This window comes from Phoenix dactylifera, chromosome 18 (genome assembly GCF_009389715.1).
Source record: "Phoenix dactylifera cultivar Barhee BC4 chromosome 18, palm_55x_up_171113_PBpolish2nd_filt_p, whole genome shotgun sequence".
In the NCBI taxonomy this organism is placed as follows: domain Eukaryota; kingdom Viridiplantae; phylum Streptophyta; class Magnoliopsida; order Arecales; family Arecaceae; genus Phoenix; species Phoenix dactylifera.
The window spans coordinates 5,716,314-5,732,491 of record NC_052409.1 but is presented as its reverse complement, the minus strand read 5'-3'; the positions used below and the strand labels follow the sequence as shown (position 1 = coordinate 5,732,491).

The 16,178-nt window shown below is 40.1% G+C and overlaps 1 protein-coding gene across 1 annotated transcript; it reads left to right on the top strand.

Moving 5' to 3' along the window:
* Positions 1-292: 292 nt before the first annotated feature.
* On the top strand, positions 293-2,246 carry LOC103724157 (NAC domain-containing protein 22-like). The gene is made up of 3 exons (XM_026800210.2): positions 293-524; positions 1,336-1,604; positions 1,717-2,246. Exons 1-3 carry the CDS (start codon positions 380-382, stop codon positions 2,065-2,067), a joined length of 765 nt encoding a protein of 254 aa, XP_026656011.2. The 5' UTR covers positions 293-379; the 3' UTR covers positions 2,068-2,246.
* The last annotated feature ends 13,932 nt before the right edge of the window (positions 2,247-16,178 follow it).

Below are 16,178 nucleotides of genomic sequence, written 5' to 3'. Positions count from 1 at the left end.
CCAGCTGCACGAATCCCGAGGAGAGGAGCATTAACCTGGTAAACCCTGGAATGCGTGCTTTCACATAAAGAATTAGATTAAGAAACCCTAAGCTAACTAAGCCATGATTAATTAGGACTAATAAATCCAAAAACGTCATTCCGGTTGGCATTATCTGAGCTGGTAAAAGTCAAGCCTTACGGTGTTGTGGGCCCGCCCGCTGCTTCCCTGGCTGCTGCTCCTCGCCGGATTTTCCAAGGACTGGGCTATCTTTATAAGCGCTTGTACGCCTTCCCCTTTCTTGGCCACAAGAGAGGAGTCCATAGAGGAGCTCTAAGCCTGAGCCAATAAATTATCTCCCAACCTCTCTATAACCATACAAGGAAGAGAGAGTAGCAGCATGGAACTTCCGGGCTTCAGATTCCATCCTACGGAGGTGGAGCTTCTGGACTTCTATCTTAGAAGAGCAGTCCTGGGGAAGAAGCTCCAGGTTGACATCATTGGCACCCTCAATCTCTACCGCCATGACCCTTGGGAACTACCTGGTATGCTCTCTCTCTTTCTCTCTCTCTCTCCCTAAAATGGCTTCTCACAGCCTGAACTCGTCAAGGGCTCGCAAAGAGTTCGAGGTTAATCTCATGAACATGGCGAAGCCGAGATTATATAGTAGCTATTTTTAAACATTGATTTTAATTTTTTTAATAAAAAATAGTTTAGAAAATAAAAGAATTAATGAATGAAAAAATATTGGCTGATATCTTTATATTTTTCGGTCAAGATATCAGAATTTGCAAATTTATATTGGTTGAAATGATAGGAGCTGAAAATTTTCTATATATCATATCAAAGCAAAATTATGGCCATGGAAACTTTTCATCTTCTTTATACGAACGTATGTGCTTTGCGATGCATGCCATGTGGGGCATTCAGTGGACTGCACAAGTCTCATGAATTGCATGTATCGATCTCATGTAGAGCAGTTCTCGGGAAGTACTGCCGTTGGATTCACTAGGATTAGGTGAATATAACGTGAGATTAAGCCGTTCCAAGAATCCAGTGTTAGCGCTTGTCAATTGCTGCATTAAAATTTGACAACGAAGCTTCAATCCATAGAATTTTACCTCCATGGAGCTATTGGAAGCACTCCATGGCGTTTGTGATGCATGATGAATGGGGAATTCCACATGCATGTATCTATAAAGGAATCCGCATCCTGGATAAACTTCTATAATTGGCAAATTTCTAAGAATCACCACATAGGACATCAAAAACTCCATCACCTTTCCTCTTTTTCGCATTTAATCAAAAGAAATGTTTCATTATGTATATGTTAATGTAATAATATTATTGAGGCAGGGCTGGCGAAGATAGGAGAAAGAGAGTGGTACTTCTTTGTGCCAAGGGATCGGAAGCAATCCAATGGCGGTCGGCCGAATCGAACGACAGAGCATGGGTTTTGGAAGGCCACCGGTTCAGACCGACCGATTCGCAGTGCGGCGGACCCGAAGCGGCTTATTGGCCTCAAGAAGACCCTGGTCTACTATGAGGGCCGAGCCCCACGTGGCTCCAAGACCGACTGGGTCATGAACGAGTACCGCCTCCCCGACCCTACCACCCCTCCCAAGGTATCACATCCACCATCTGATCACCATCAAATAGCCTAACATGTCCTGATTTTTCTTTTTCATCCATTAGCTAGCAAAGTTATAAAATTTACACTATTAAAAAAAATTTCAGGAGGATATAGTGTTGTGCAAGGTCTACCGAAAAGCAACATCACTAAAGGAGCTAGAGCAAAGAGCGGCAATGTCGTCACCGAATTCTAGGTCGACCATAGAGTCACCATCGGATCAAGAGAGCTTGCAAAAATTGACGACAGTGGATGATGATGGATGCGTCAAAGAGGCTAAAGAGGAGGAGGTACAGAAAGAGGTGGCGGCCAAGTCGACTCAATTGGTGAATTTGCCTAAGCTTAAGGTTCCGATGTACAATAGTTTAGAGTGGATGCAGGACCCTTTCTGGAGTCAGCTTAGGAGTCCATGGTTTGATCCATGGTCTCCTTCCTATGCCAATGTGCTTAATTTCTGAATTTTGAGATATATTTATATCGACAAGTTTTCATAGAAGGTGTTAGCCAAAGAGATGGTCTTGGATGTAGAGGAGGAGAGGTGGAAGGAGTTGAGGTTTGACTTTATTGATGTTAAATTTGTGAATAGAAATGTATATTATTAAGTTAATTTGCATTTATTGTAGCTGCAATGGATCAATTTGCATGTGTAATGTTATAATTATTTATCAAATTAAAAGAAATGTAAATTACGATCCAAATTTCCTTGGTGAAGAGGTATGTTCATTTGCTCAAACGTAGGTGCATGTAGTATTGCCACGTTGATTCTTATCAGTTCCTTAAACCTTGAGCTTCAAAAATCTAAATAAGGGGCAGTTTTATACGGTCAAAAGGATAATGGCCAGATTGTGGAGCATTGAGTAAGATCTTTGAAGTATTAAACCATTGAAAAAAAAAAGGAATACAAAGGAACTATGGATTTAATTAGTTGAGGTAGGATGAACATACTGGCGTGCACATGCGCCTGCATGCACACACAAACACGCGTATGTGTGCATGCATATGTATATGCATATATACATATATGTACATATATATGTATGTATGTATGTATGTATATGCATGTATGTATATATGGGTGTATGTATGTATATGTATAGACACACACTATAAAGTTACACAATTTTTAATTGAATGATAAATGGCCCATATTGATGATTCGAGCTATTAGAATGATTTAATACCTTTAAACTATTTACATATAAAAAATCATATGATTTGGAGTCCTCTAGTGTATGCATGAAGTGATCAAAATTCGGACAATTCAAGTAATACAAAAAAATGTCTACTTTATGCATAGATGGTGGTTTCTAAGTCATATATATTTTGGTATACAAGGAATATTTATCATCCAATTCAAAAAAAAAAGAAGGTGTATTTGATTGTGACCCAAAAGACTAATATATGTATATGCGTGTGTGACAACAAAAGGCTAATATGAGCTCATGCAATATTGGCGAACATCTTAAATAAATTGAAAAGAACTTGCTTTTGTTGATACAGATACTGGATGTGGACCCATTGCCCATCTTCTTGAGGTATTGGCAAGGGATTCTCGATCAACATTTGACAACGAGCATCCTTCTTGATCAGATTTTGTTTTCATTTTTTTGCCTAACAAAAAAAAAAAAGTGCCGGCTATTGTTTTGCCCCTACTAATGTACTTTTACTTATCGAAAGGCGGAAAAGAAGGTGTTTCATCCCGGGTTAGGCTAGTCCTTTAAGAGGTGTTCTTCTGTCGTCACTAAATCAAGTCGATGTTATGCATTAGCCGCCCTATGTTGCCCTATTAAGTAAGGTAAGTCCAAAATCCAAAAGGAAAAGTCACAAACGCATGATTATATTACAGAATTCCATGTTCAAGGATAAGTCGACCATGACTTTGCTGAATCCAGAAGTAGTTATCTGGTGCCAATGCATAAAAAAATAAAATTTTTAAGTGGAACTTGTCACTGGCTTAGTAGACATGAAGTTCACTTCACAGAAGTGGTAAGCCACGCATAATCCGTAAGTCAAAGTCGCCCACATTCCTTCCACTCTCCCCATATGAAATATATTTATAAAAAAAGGGGAAACGTTACCATTCCCAATATCAATATCTATCTATCCATCTATCCATCTATCTATCTATCTGTATGTATGTATATATGTATATATGTGTGTACCGTCTCCATATGAATTATAGAAAACAAGAAAAACACTACCATTTCCAATGTCAATATATATGTTTGTATATATCTACATATACATAAGATACAACCATTTGGTTTTGGTTCACATGGATTCATTCCATTTTATTGGGACAGCGTAGCATAAATAAGCCATTGCTTGCACCCAAGAAAAGGCACGTTATGTGCAAATATATTTATGATTTTGGCTAAAATATTATTCTCAAAAATGATATCTTAATATTACTACTGATGGATGAAATATTTAACTTGTTGCATGATGTTGTGTATATGAACCCATCATACACCGTCATGAACTCGAACAGATGATGGAAATCTAGCCCGGAAAAAGCTTGGAGGCCAGTCCAGGAAACGGGCCCAGTTTATTTACGATAGAATTTCAAAATGAGTCCGGTTTTCTGGCCACTTGGCCACAAACATTGCTTCCGGAACAATTTAGGAATATCTCATAACTTTAACAGAAAAAAAAGATACTTGTATAAATAACAAAATCCACTAACTATATTGCAAGAGCCCTGAACAAATTGAAATTGGATCCCATGAAGTAATAAATGGTGAGATATAAATCCTCCATCATGCTTCACTGAACTCCGGAGCAATTTCAATTAAGGGATTGGAAAGGGGAAAAAAAAAGGCTCCTTTGCTCTTCTTAGTTTACATACTTTGTGAAGGTTAAGTCGATCAAAATCAGTCACGACCATCCTCAAAAGGAAGAATAAAGGAAAAATAAATAAAAAAAAGGGAAGAGAGCAAGGATAATCTCCACTTGAACTCCATAAACATCATCTCCACTCATCTTATGCCATAAACATACTTCCTTAAATTCTTTTGATTTTGTTGGCTGTTTTTTTGTGTTACTATTGTATTATTACAGGCTTTACTATGAATCTTTGATTAAAAGGCCACTGGCTGTAGCGGCCCAAGTTGTCTCCATGACACACTCCCAGCATGTCAAAGTATGTCTTGTAGAATCCATGCGGTCCGCCACCCTACTGTCCTGCCTTTTGCCACACTCCACCATTCTGCTATTGCCGGTGGCACTACAAGAAAGAAGGAGAATTTTTTTTTTTAATGGATATATTGATGCTTATAAGCATCGATTGTCGACATTTTCTAAAACGTCGGCAATTTTAACATGAAAATTTTATTTGCCGGTGCCTTTTATACAATAGACGCTATGCCGACGCTTATAAGTGTTGGCCTTTGCTGATGCTCAAAAGCGCCGGCCATTCCAACCTCAGCAATATCTGTTCTAATAACGCTTTAAAGTATTATTAGAGTTATTTTTTAAAAAAATTCGTAAGGATAAAGAAGAAAAAAGCCTCCAATGAAAATCAGCAATAGAGAGGAAGCGAAAAGCGTTTCTACAAGCGGTACTATGCACCCCTACTTTGGTATACCCTCCTAAGAGGAGTACTTGGCAGCAGGTGGTGGGTACGGTTCGCTCGCTAATTCAAGCCCTTATCTTTTCGGGTCAGTCCAGGAGCTGAGACAGAGAAAAATTTGCTTTCTGTTTTATGCGAAGAGGAGAGCGCTATGTGACAAGTGGTCTAAATATTTTAAAAAATTATTTAACCATCCACTCAAATCCAACACAAGCCGACACCCACGACAACTCACCATCCCTTCCGCCCACAAGATCTTTCTCGTTTCATGCTATATATATATATATATATATATACTCTCATCCTCCACCATCTGATTCGGAGAACAATTAAGATCATGAAACAGTACCATCGGATCATAAGCAATAATTTAAACGAAAAAAGGGCATTCTTGTCATTCAAATCGAACTGAAAAAGAAGTGCCGGCCAGTTCATCCAAAATCTGGAGAAAAAGACTAGCAGACATTCTAACTTCTGTCGAAAATAAATTTAACAAACCTAATTTAAAGGAAGAAAAAGCCTAATTTTCAATTTCTTTTTCCATTACAAGTTTTTTCTGATTCTCCTTCTTCTAATAGCACAAGATAGATAACCCTAAAAGTTAAAAAAAATAATAATGAATTAGAAAATGAATAATACAAAAAGAAAAGATCAAAGGTCGACCTCTCTAACCAGGTGGAGTGGGACAAAGAAGTAGAAGATTCTTGGTGGTTGGCGGCAATGGGAGGCTTTTGGGAGAGGATCGTGTGCATGGGGCTGAAGATACTAGTCTCGCCGCCGCGAGTGAGGTGGCGTGCCGTCTCATAGAGCATCTCATGGACCTCGACGACACCTTTGGGCGTGATTCGGAGGAAGGCGAGCGTCGAGACCAGGATGTGGCTCCACGGGAGAGGAGAGGGGTGTTGAATTAAATTAAATATTTTAAATCCTATTTTGAAAACTGCGCCAAATTTAATCTTCGATTTTCTTTTTCCGATTTATTGCCTTCTTGCGCCCTTTATACATGCTTAATGCCCATGTGCGGCAACAATTTGAAATTCAAATAATCTTCCTAATCAACCGCAAAAAGATCCACACTAAGTTAGATACTTTGCGGCTATGTGCTGAATTTGCTGGCTCCCGCGGATTGATGACATGTCTTCTTATGCTCCTTTGATCCGACGGCCTGTTGCATCTTGGCCGCCCATGCTTCTGCTCGCCTGGCCTCTATAAAAGAGTCTGCGGACTCTTCCATGGATTCTGTACACGTTCCTTCCTTCTTTGACCCCTTGCTTGGGCTTGGATGCTTGCCACTTCTCCAGTCCGCACGCGATCGCGTGCGGTTCATGCAATTGGGCCGCGTCAACGAGCTCCTTTCTTCTTTCCGCCAGATTTTGCTTTTTTTGGCCCGCGTTTGCTTCTTTTGACGCGCCTGTTTTTTTTTTTTTTTTTGGGCAGCCCACGAGCCTATATAAAGGGCTCTAGGGATCATTTCAAAGTGACAAAAAATTTCTCTTCTTACTCTTGTTCTTATTCACTTCTCCTCATAATTTCAATTATTTTTCTGAGTTTCTTTTGAGCTATCTGCAAGCGTGAACGTGCTCTTCTTTCTTTTCTGAAGGTGTTCTGGTGGGGAAGACGTAGTTCTGTACTAGGTCGTCGTATCTCTAGGAGATCTGTGCCAGCGAACCCGTGCGTGGGGGGCATAAACCTTCTTAGGACAGCGCGTCAGCATGCTTTGATCCACATGCCATCTTCTTTCATTTCTTCATTTTATTATTCTATTGTCAAGTAAATAATTTGCTAGTTTATTCTTCTTATTTACTGTTTATGAATATTAGAAATATTGAATTATTGATTTATCAATTATATTTGGGTATCTAGGATAACAAGGGGGAGGAGGAGAAGGAGGAAGTGGGAAGCGCCAGAGAAGGAGAGGAGGAGGAGGAGAAGGAGACCTCCACGGACGGGCAGAGGCGGAGCTTGACGAAGAGGCTTGGTCGCGCGGGGAAGAAATAGGAATTTTGTGGATGATGGCGTCTGGGGTTGGGGATTTAGGGACAATGGGTTTTCTGGTGTCCGACGAGTTGGAGATTTAGGGATGGGAGGTGGGAAAATTGTGGTGTCCAATAATGCTTCTAAGCGTCGTCGTTTCTGCACCATGTAAGCGTCGTCGATGCTAGGCCTAGCTTTAGTCTCCGACGATGCTTATAAGCATCGATGCTAGGACTAGCTTTGGGCTTTGACAATGCTTAAAGCGTTGTTGGAGGCCAAAGCTTGATCTATGACGACGCTTATAAGCGTCGTCTAATCCGGATTCCTTCTGATGCTACTAAGAAGCGTTGGTAAATTTTAGCGTAGTGACCAAATTGCCGGCGCTTCTATCTTGCGTCAACAGGTAATAGTCGGAAAAACCTATTTTTGCTGTAGTATGATGGTGATGCACCGTATGCTGGAACTTGTCTGCTGCTCGATCGGCGGCTGATGTCATCCGTCGCCGGTGACGACATCGCCACAACCATATATAACACAGTTTTGAATGGGATAGTTGAGGCAGTACCGACCAAGCCCGTGAAGTTTGAGTGCATCCTCGCCAATTGCTTTTCATTTTTTTTTTGCTAAAACCAACCAATCCATAGTTGCAGTTGTTGGGCGCGTTGAGTTCAGGTAACACTATGGGCTCATTTGGTTCGCGGGAAAAGAATGAGGAAAGTATGGTCAACGGAAAAGTAATGAGAAGCCTCTTATTTGATTAGAGTTTTCAAATGAGAGAGACGGAAAAGTTGTATTCCCATGGAAATATGATTCTCACATTTCATGAGAAAGACTTTTCCATGAGGCGGAAATTACTCCATTTTTATTTTTTCCCAAAAAGGCCCTTCAACATTAAAGAAGCATTAAAGACCTAATTTTTATTAAGGGTATAATAGAAATTATACATAACTTTTTCAGAAAAGTGGATAGTCAACCAAACATAAGTACTTTGAAAATCTGTCACTTTTCAATGCTCATCCAAACATGCCAAAAGTACTTTCTTAGGTATTCTCTTTCTAGAAATCTGCTTTCTAGGAATCATATTCCTAGGAGGAAAAATGCTTCCCTCGAACTAAACGAGCCCTATAATTTTTTCATTGCTTTCAAAAACAGTTGAAGACTATGAAAATTGAGAAGCAACGGCAAAAAAAAAATAGTAAGCACCAAGGGATTTTTGAACTACACATATTCTTTTGGAAGAAAACAAAAATTATTGGAAAACATGTTATATGTATTGGCTTATTACGGTAAGTTAATTTAGAGTCCATATCCTCTATAGTGCCTATTTTGCAACGTAGAACACTATATAGCTTCAATAGCCACCATATCATCCATCTTGAAGATACTTGGTTGTCGCTCATCTCAAGATAGAGAATATTAGTTGGATGCCAAATATGGTCCATCATGAGAATAAGCCACAACCATCCATCTTCCAGATGGGATGACATGGCAGATATTCAAGTATGAATACGGATATAGGAAAGAAAGAATAAATAAAGATCTTTTTTTATTTTAGCCAATGATTTTCTTTCCGTGTTTCATAATACGGTTAACCAACATGTTAACTAATCGATTACGATAAATTAGATCGGATTTTGCAGTTTTTTCTTCTGCAGTACCTCGACGTGACATGAGCGTGAAAGAGGTTCGCGGGGTGAGCAAAAAGCCTTTCCCTGGATCCTGGTATGAACTCACAAAAAAGCATTTACCCGTCGCCTGCTGATCCATGCATAATATCATGAAAAATGGATACAAATTTTTGACTGCTACTTAGTATCGGCAATGCGTCTGAAAAAGTATCTAAAAGGGTAAAATTTAGATATTTGCACCCTTTTTTTTTGGTGCACAAATATGCACTGCAGAGGATCTTAATTCTTAGCAGAAAATATTAATCCAAGCTAGTTTGTTGTAAGGTGGTAGGCTAGTTATATTTAAAGTCCGGAAAGACTCTAGATAGCTTGATATCTCTCACCTTGGTGTGGTCAAGAAATGGCCAGGGAAACGTAAATAAAGGGGGATAAGAGCGGTTTACACTCACATTTGATAACAAAAAAAAAGGATTGTGACGGGGCAATTAGTGCAGTATCAGGACCAACCAAGTATTGAAATCCATCGCGTGCGCACTAGGTAACGGGTGCGTTGGTGTATTTATCGGCGTGCTTAATGGCAGTCGAATCAAACAAGTCCTAAGTCTTCCATTGCTTCATCCATATCTGGGATAGTTTGGAAAATGCTATGCATGGTGACTCGGAAAAATTGCCCCAAAAAATCGCTCTGCTGTCTTGCACCTTCGCTGTGATTCTTTATATGGCAGAAGATGCCAGGAACGAGGATGCATATATACCAGCAGGGTGAACTTCTTAGATACATCTCTTAAGTTAATTACTGGAGCATCTTAGATGTTGAAATCTAGCTTAGAATTGAAATCCAAGACAATAACCCTACACGGAAGACTAACCTAAAGTACCATACGTAACTAGAGGTGTAAATGGGTCCGGTCGGATCGAGTCGAGTCATGAGTGACCCTGACCCAATCTGATTTTTGGTTTGGGTCCTAATTTTAGATCCAGACCCGACCCGATTAAAGATTGGGTTGGATCGGGTCTACCGCTACAATTTTTGACCCAACGGGTCATTCGGATCGGGTCAAGTCTATGTGTAACCCGGACACAACCCAAAAAATTTGAATATAGGTCGGGTCGGGTTTGATTCGGGTCAACCAATTCATGGCTTCGGAACTGTGTTTGCATCCCCGCGGGTTGCAGCCTGCAGGCCCAAATAATTTTACAGATTCGGATCAAGTTGGGTCGGATCATAGGATTGAAAATCTAAAATTATCCAAATTTTAAATGAGTCGTGTCGGATCTAAATTCAGACCCGACCAGAAAAATGAAACGAGTCCAATTTTAGGACCCGACCCAGCCTCACGGGTCCTCCAAAATAGGTCGGGTCAGGTTAAGCGGGTTGGGTTGGGTCTAAGCGGGTCGGGTCATAGGTCAACCCAACCCATTTGCAGCCTTATACGTAACCCAGACTCGACTTTAGATACTTTTGAGCTTGTCTTGAACAAGTGTGTTTAGTGTGTTTATAAGATATCATTATTGGTAAAACCACTAATTATCCATATATGTACTAAGATCTCTCCGGTGTATAGCTGATATAGGACTACATATATGCCCACATAAATTCTTGCATACTTCCTTCATTTAAGTGCTAGCATCCTCTTCAGACAAAAAGTTCAGAGTCTGCCCTAATAGATCCATACTGCAGTATGCACTAGTCCATGTGGAGCATATGTTGAATTCGTTCTGATATCATTTGTAATAACTCAAAATTTTATTTAAAAAATAAAAAATATTATTCTGATTCTTTGATTGATTCTGTATAAATATTTGGAATATACTCAGCAGCCCATGGCTGATATGAAATTAAATATCCGCTCCACTTGTCCTCACCCAACCATTACTTGAATTGTCCGTTGCCAAACTTGCAAGCGTGGCAGCGATTTTAAGGCATCGACTATCTCATCATAACAGGCTATTTCAGACGATGCAACTTCAAAGACTGGACTGGACCCTCTTTGGTGTCGATATGAGTAATTCATAGTTGGATGGTTCGATTTTAGAGACGGGACATCGTCGATTTCCATAAGCATTCGGGTCCTTGCAAACGAGATATGACATGTCTTCATTAGGAGATTTGAATCCAGACCGTCACAGTGAATGAATTTCTTTTTTTTCTTTTTTTTTTCTTTTTTCTTTAAGATCATGCTTCTTTCATATTTTTGACATCAATGGATGGAACTTGGCCAAGGTTAACCCCATCAATGAAATAACTCAAGCATCACAATCATCACCACACTCGCCAACGAAGCGAAGATATGGAAACATTTCGAATTAGTAGTCAATGTCTTTGCTCTGGAAAGGAGAAGAGATATAGAATACTCACCTTGAACAATTGAGCAGACTTTCTTTTATTCTTTTGCTTTTACCGTCAGCATCCTTGCACTTCCATAAGCACGGCTACAAGATAAGATCCCCACTTGTTAATGGCACAGTCGCCATGCCGTCGTCCCAACTTGTCACGCTCCGAACCTAACTCTCGGGTTTAGCACGCGACACAACCGCACACTCCCTAAAGTAAAGCCCCAGAGAATATGCAAATTCTAAAAATATATTACAACCTTAATATTATTAAACAATAATGATCTTAATTCGTAACAAACAACAAAGTTGGATCAATTACAAAATTTGATTAACTAACCAGTATCAGCGATACTCTACTTAATTATCCTTTCACTCGTGATCCAACAATATATAGTTATGTAATATGCAACCTGCAACTCTCAAAAAGAGAAAAACAAAGGAGTTATAAGCTTTGCAGCTCAGTAAGAATCTCCATACATCCACACCAACATAATAATAATATAAGTTTAAAAATCCCAAGAAATTGTTCCACATATCACAAAATTACAAACCGACTATCAATAATACTCGAATAATCAGTATAAGTATGTACATCAAATATCAACAGAAATTTAGTCATTCAAGAGTGGTATAGCATATGATATCTCATAAATCGTCATTAGTGTTTTCAATACTTTTCGTTCCATTTCTTTATAACTTGATCCAGATCAATTATATTTTCAACTTTGGGCTAAATTCTAGTCACGTTTCTAGCCCGTGATGAGGCAATCAATAGTATCACATTTCTAGCATGTGATGGGGCAATCAATAGTATCACATTTTAGCCTATGACAAAGCAATCATTAGTATCACATTTCTTACTTGTGATGGGGCAATCAATAGTATCACATTTCCAGCATGTAATGGAGTAATCAATAGTATCACATTTCTAGATTGTGACAAGACAATCGATAGTATCATATTTCTAGCCTGTGATGGAGCAATTGATAGTATCATATATCCAGCCTGTGACGAAGCAATCAATGGTATCACATTTTTAGCCAGTGATGAGGCAATCGATAGTAACAAGATAAGCCCAAAGTCCTTGCTCATTCAATCAAGTTCACATTCGCACATTAATTTCTTTTTATTCCGATTTTAGACTAACCCCAGTCACGTTTTTCGCCCGTGATGAGGCAATCAATATAACATGGTTAGTCCAGAGCACCATATCTATTAGTCCGATTATGTAAATGTAAGTTATGCTCATATATGCATCCATCATACTATCAATCACAAGCATACATGATCAAAATATGATTTAATACAGAAACCATTATAAAAATGTTCTTACTTCTTACTTATCTGAATCATTCATATATCATACATATATAGATAGGGGTGCAAATGGGTCAGGTTGGGTTGGATCTTGGGTAACCCTGACCCAATTCGGTTTCTTGTTCGGATCCTAATTTTGTATCCAAATCCAATCCATTTGAAGATCGGGTCAGGTCGAGTCCATGGCTATAATTTTTGACCCAATGGGTCATTCGAGTTGGTTCGAGTCTATATATAACCCAGACCCGACCTAAAAAATTTGGGTCTGGTTTGGATCTGGGCCAAGTTCGGGTCAACAACAAGGGCAACAATGGCGCCGGCACAGGAGCGGAAGAGAATGAAGCCATAGCCTTTGGCACGGCCCGTGACCTTGCCAACGACAATGTTGCAGTCCTCGATGGGTCTGTAGGGATCGAAGACTTGGAGGTAGGTCTCGCGTGTGGCGTCCCGGTCGAGGCCGTGGACGAAGATCTTGCGATGGGAGACATCATGGTCAGCGACGACATGGATCGAGCGAGGAGGTCAGGGTTGGCAGCGGCGGTGTCAAGGAGAAAGCCGATGAGCTGGTCCTTGGTGTAGGGCTCGAGGAGGCGGTGGAGGTGGTCAGGGGTGGGCAAGTGGTCAAGGATCGTCATCGGAGCCCCCGCCACCGCCCCGGCCGCTAGAGGCACTGTCGCTTTCAGCGCTGAAGAGGACGAGGTCGTGGTTGTGGGCGGCGGCGGGGTGGTTCTACTCCTTCTTGGGCTTGAGACCGAGGTTGCACCTCTTGTTGTTTCGCTTGTTGTTGCGAACCTTCTTCACCTTCAAGTTTCCCATGGCTGGATGGATTCGAGCGAGAGTTAGGGTTAGGGTTTGTGTTTTGGAGATAGAGGCGAGGGAGGGGAGAAGGAGAGGGGAAAGGGGATGATTCGATTAGCGTTCATAAATTGGGGGGTAGATCTGAAGGTTTTGCGGGAAGAGTCAGAGCGGCTTGGGCCTCAGTACTTGCCAGTCCTCACGGAATAGGACAGTCAGAGTGATTTCCCCTGCGGGCCTGCGGGTCCAAATGGGTAATCCAGTATGGAGGATCTTAATTCTTAGCCGAAAATATTAATCCAAGCAAGTTTGTTGTAAGGTAATAGGCTAGTTATCTTTAAAGACCAAAAAGACTTTGTGATGACGGACGGAGCTCTGATACCAAGCTGATGGCGGACCACTGCAAGAAGGAGAGAGAAGAAGAAAAAAGAAGAGGAAGAGGATGAAGAAGAGGTTATAGAGACGCAGGAATAACAGGTTATAGAGACGCAGGAAATAAAAAAGAGAAGGAGGAAGAAGAAGAAACGGAAAGAAGGCTAGAATTTTTTTTTTATTCAGTCATTCAATTCTCCTAATTCATAAGCAGGGTAGCCCTTATATAGGTCTTACATCATGAATTGACCAAGTCAACAATTAACAACTAACCAAACTTAGACCCTTCAATTAATTGATTACATACTAAATTAAACCTTATTAACATTAGACCATTAAACCAATTGATCTCACCCAAAATTGGATCTTTATAATTAGGTCTTACATTGATCAATTGATCCAATCACTTGACTCAACAACCAAATCAACTCCAAAATAACAGAAACACAACCAAATCGACTCAAACAAAAGCAACTAATAAGGCAAATAAAAAAAACATGATGCAGACTCGAATGGACCCGATCTGAACCTGACTCAATCCGATGGCTCAGGATCCTCTCGTAGCCATAATAATGTCAATCTCTGGTGCAAATGTGAGCGAGTGGCTCTGAAGATGCGATCATCAGAATAAAGGGCTCTGATATTTCTATCACTCTAAATAACTAGATATCTCTCATCTTGGTGTGGTCAAGAAATGGCGAGGGAAACGTAAATAAACGGGGATAAGATCGGTTTATACTCACATGTTATAACCAAAAAAAAAAAAAGAAGGGACATCTCTGAAGCTTGGATTGTCTTCACTGTTCAGGGAAAATGGACGCAGCGTCCGGTTAGTGGAGTATCGGGACCGACCGAGTCTTGAAATCGATCGCGTGCGCACTACGGTAAGGTGGGTGGGTTGGTGTATTTATCGCTGTATCTAATGGTAGTCTATTCATTTGTTCCTCCTCTCTTTTTTTCTGTGAATTAAACAAGTCCTAAGTTTTTCTTTCTGGGGTTGTATAAAAAATATTATGCACGGCGACTCGAAAAAGTCGCCTCAAAAAATCACTCTGCTGCCTTGCACTATTCGCTTGGATTCTTTACATGTCAGAAGATGCCAGGAAAGAGGAAGCAATGGGATTATATATATCCAGAGGGTGAACTTCTTAGATACATCTCTTAACACTACAAGAAAATACACTTTCAGCAACCACTTTCAGTGACTAAATGAATAGTAGCTGCAAATAAGGCTATTTGCGACCAACATCCTTATTAGTTACTGATTGATTATCCTACACCAACTAAATGCATATTTGGTCGCAGAAAATTAAAACCAAGTTGGGGTGGAGGTAAAATGTTTGGCGACTAAAGTTTGGTCGCTGCAGATAAAGCCATCTGCGACAAACATTCTTGTTAGTTACTGAATAATTGTTCTATACCGACTAAATGCATATTTGGTCACGGAAAATAATACCAAGTTGGCACAAGTCCAATATTTCGCGCGGGCTGGATGTAAAACTTTTGGCGACTAACTTTTAGTCCTTAAAGGTTCACCTCCCGCGACAAAAAAAAATTTAGTCCAGGAAAACTTTTACGAATGGCGGCTTTTTCCGATGAAAAAATTGGGCAGAAAGTTTGAGTTTTTTAGTGACCAAACTTTTGGTGGTGGAAGATTTCCATAAAACCAAAAGATGTTGTATTAGCCCCTGTAAGATGCTAATTTCTAAGTTCAAAAAAAAAAAAAAAAAACTGCTTATTTTCCAACGGTATCGTTTAACACCTTAATTCACTTAGGCATATCCTCGTCTCTTCGACTGAATCTCAATCCCACAACTTTTCTTCATACTTAAATTCTTTTTTATTTTTATTATTATAATATAATTTTAAAAGTTCGAGCTCGGTGCTTGACTCCTTATCAAATAAATATACGGATCGACATGATACGCGGCATGCGGACGTGGGAACGGAAATCCGCTAAAAAATATATAGAATTTTTGGACATCCTACGGGCAGGATTGAAAATCCGCTTAGAAATAAATTTGCACGCATCCTTGTTAGTTACTGAATGACTGTCCTACACCAACTAAATGCATATTTGATCACGGAAAAACAAAACCAAGTTGGCACGAGTCCAGTATTTCGTCCGGGCTGGAGGTAAATTTTTGGCGACTAAATTTTGGTCCCTAAAGATTCACCTTGCGACTAAAAAAAATTTAGTCAAAAAAAGTATGCATGTAGGAACGTGTGAGAAACCAAATAAACCCTAATTTCCTATTCTTTTATTCCGCTTTAACTCCTTGCCTTCACCCACACGTCGCCTTCACCGCACTTCGCCCTCGCCCGTTCGCCGGTTTGCCGTTCGCTCATCTCTTCGGCGTCCACAGCAAGCGTCCCAAGGTACGTTCTGGAACTTGATTTAATTACTGAAGCATTTTAGATGTTGAAATCTTGCTTAGTATTGAAATCCAAGACAATAACACTAAACAGAAAACTAACCTGAGGTACCATATATAAACCAGACTCGACTTCGGATACTTTTGAGGTTGCCATGGACAAGTGCAAGCCATATTTAGTGTGTTTACAAGATATCATG

Bases quoted from the DNA above. Each gene is read 5' to 3' on its own strand.
- LOC103724157 (XM_026800210.2), top strand. From the start codon at position 380: ATGGAACTTCCGGGCTTCAGATTCCATCCTACGGAGGTGGAGCTTCTG. The intron at 525-1,335 runs GTATGCTCTCTC...TTATTGAGGCAG, and splicing joins TGACCCTTGGGAACTACCTG to GGCTGGCGAAGATAGGAGAA. The intron at 1,605-1,716 runs GTATCACATCCA...AAAAAATTTCAG, and splicing joins ACCCTACCACCCCTCCCAAG to GAGGATATAGTGTTGTGCAA.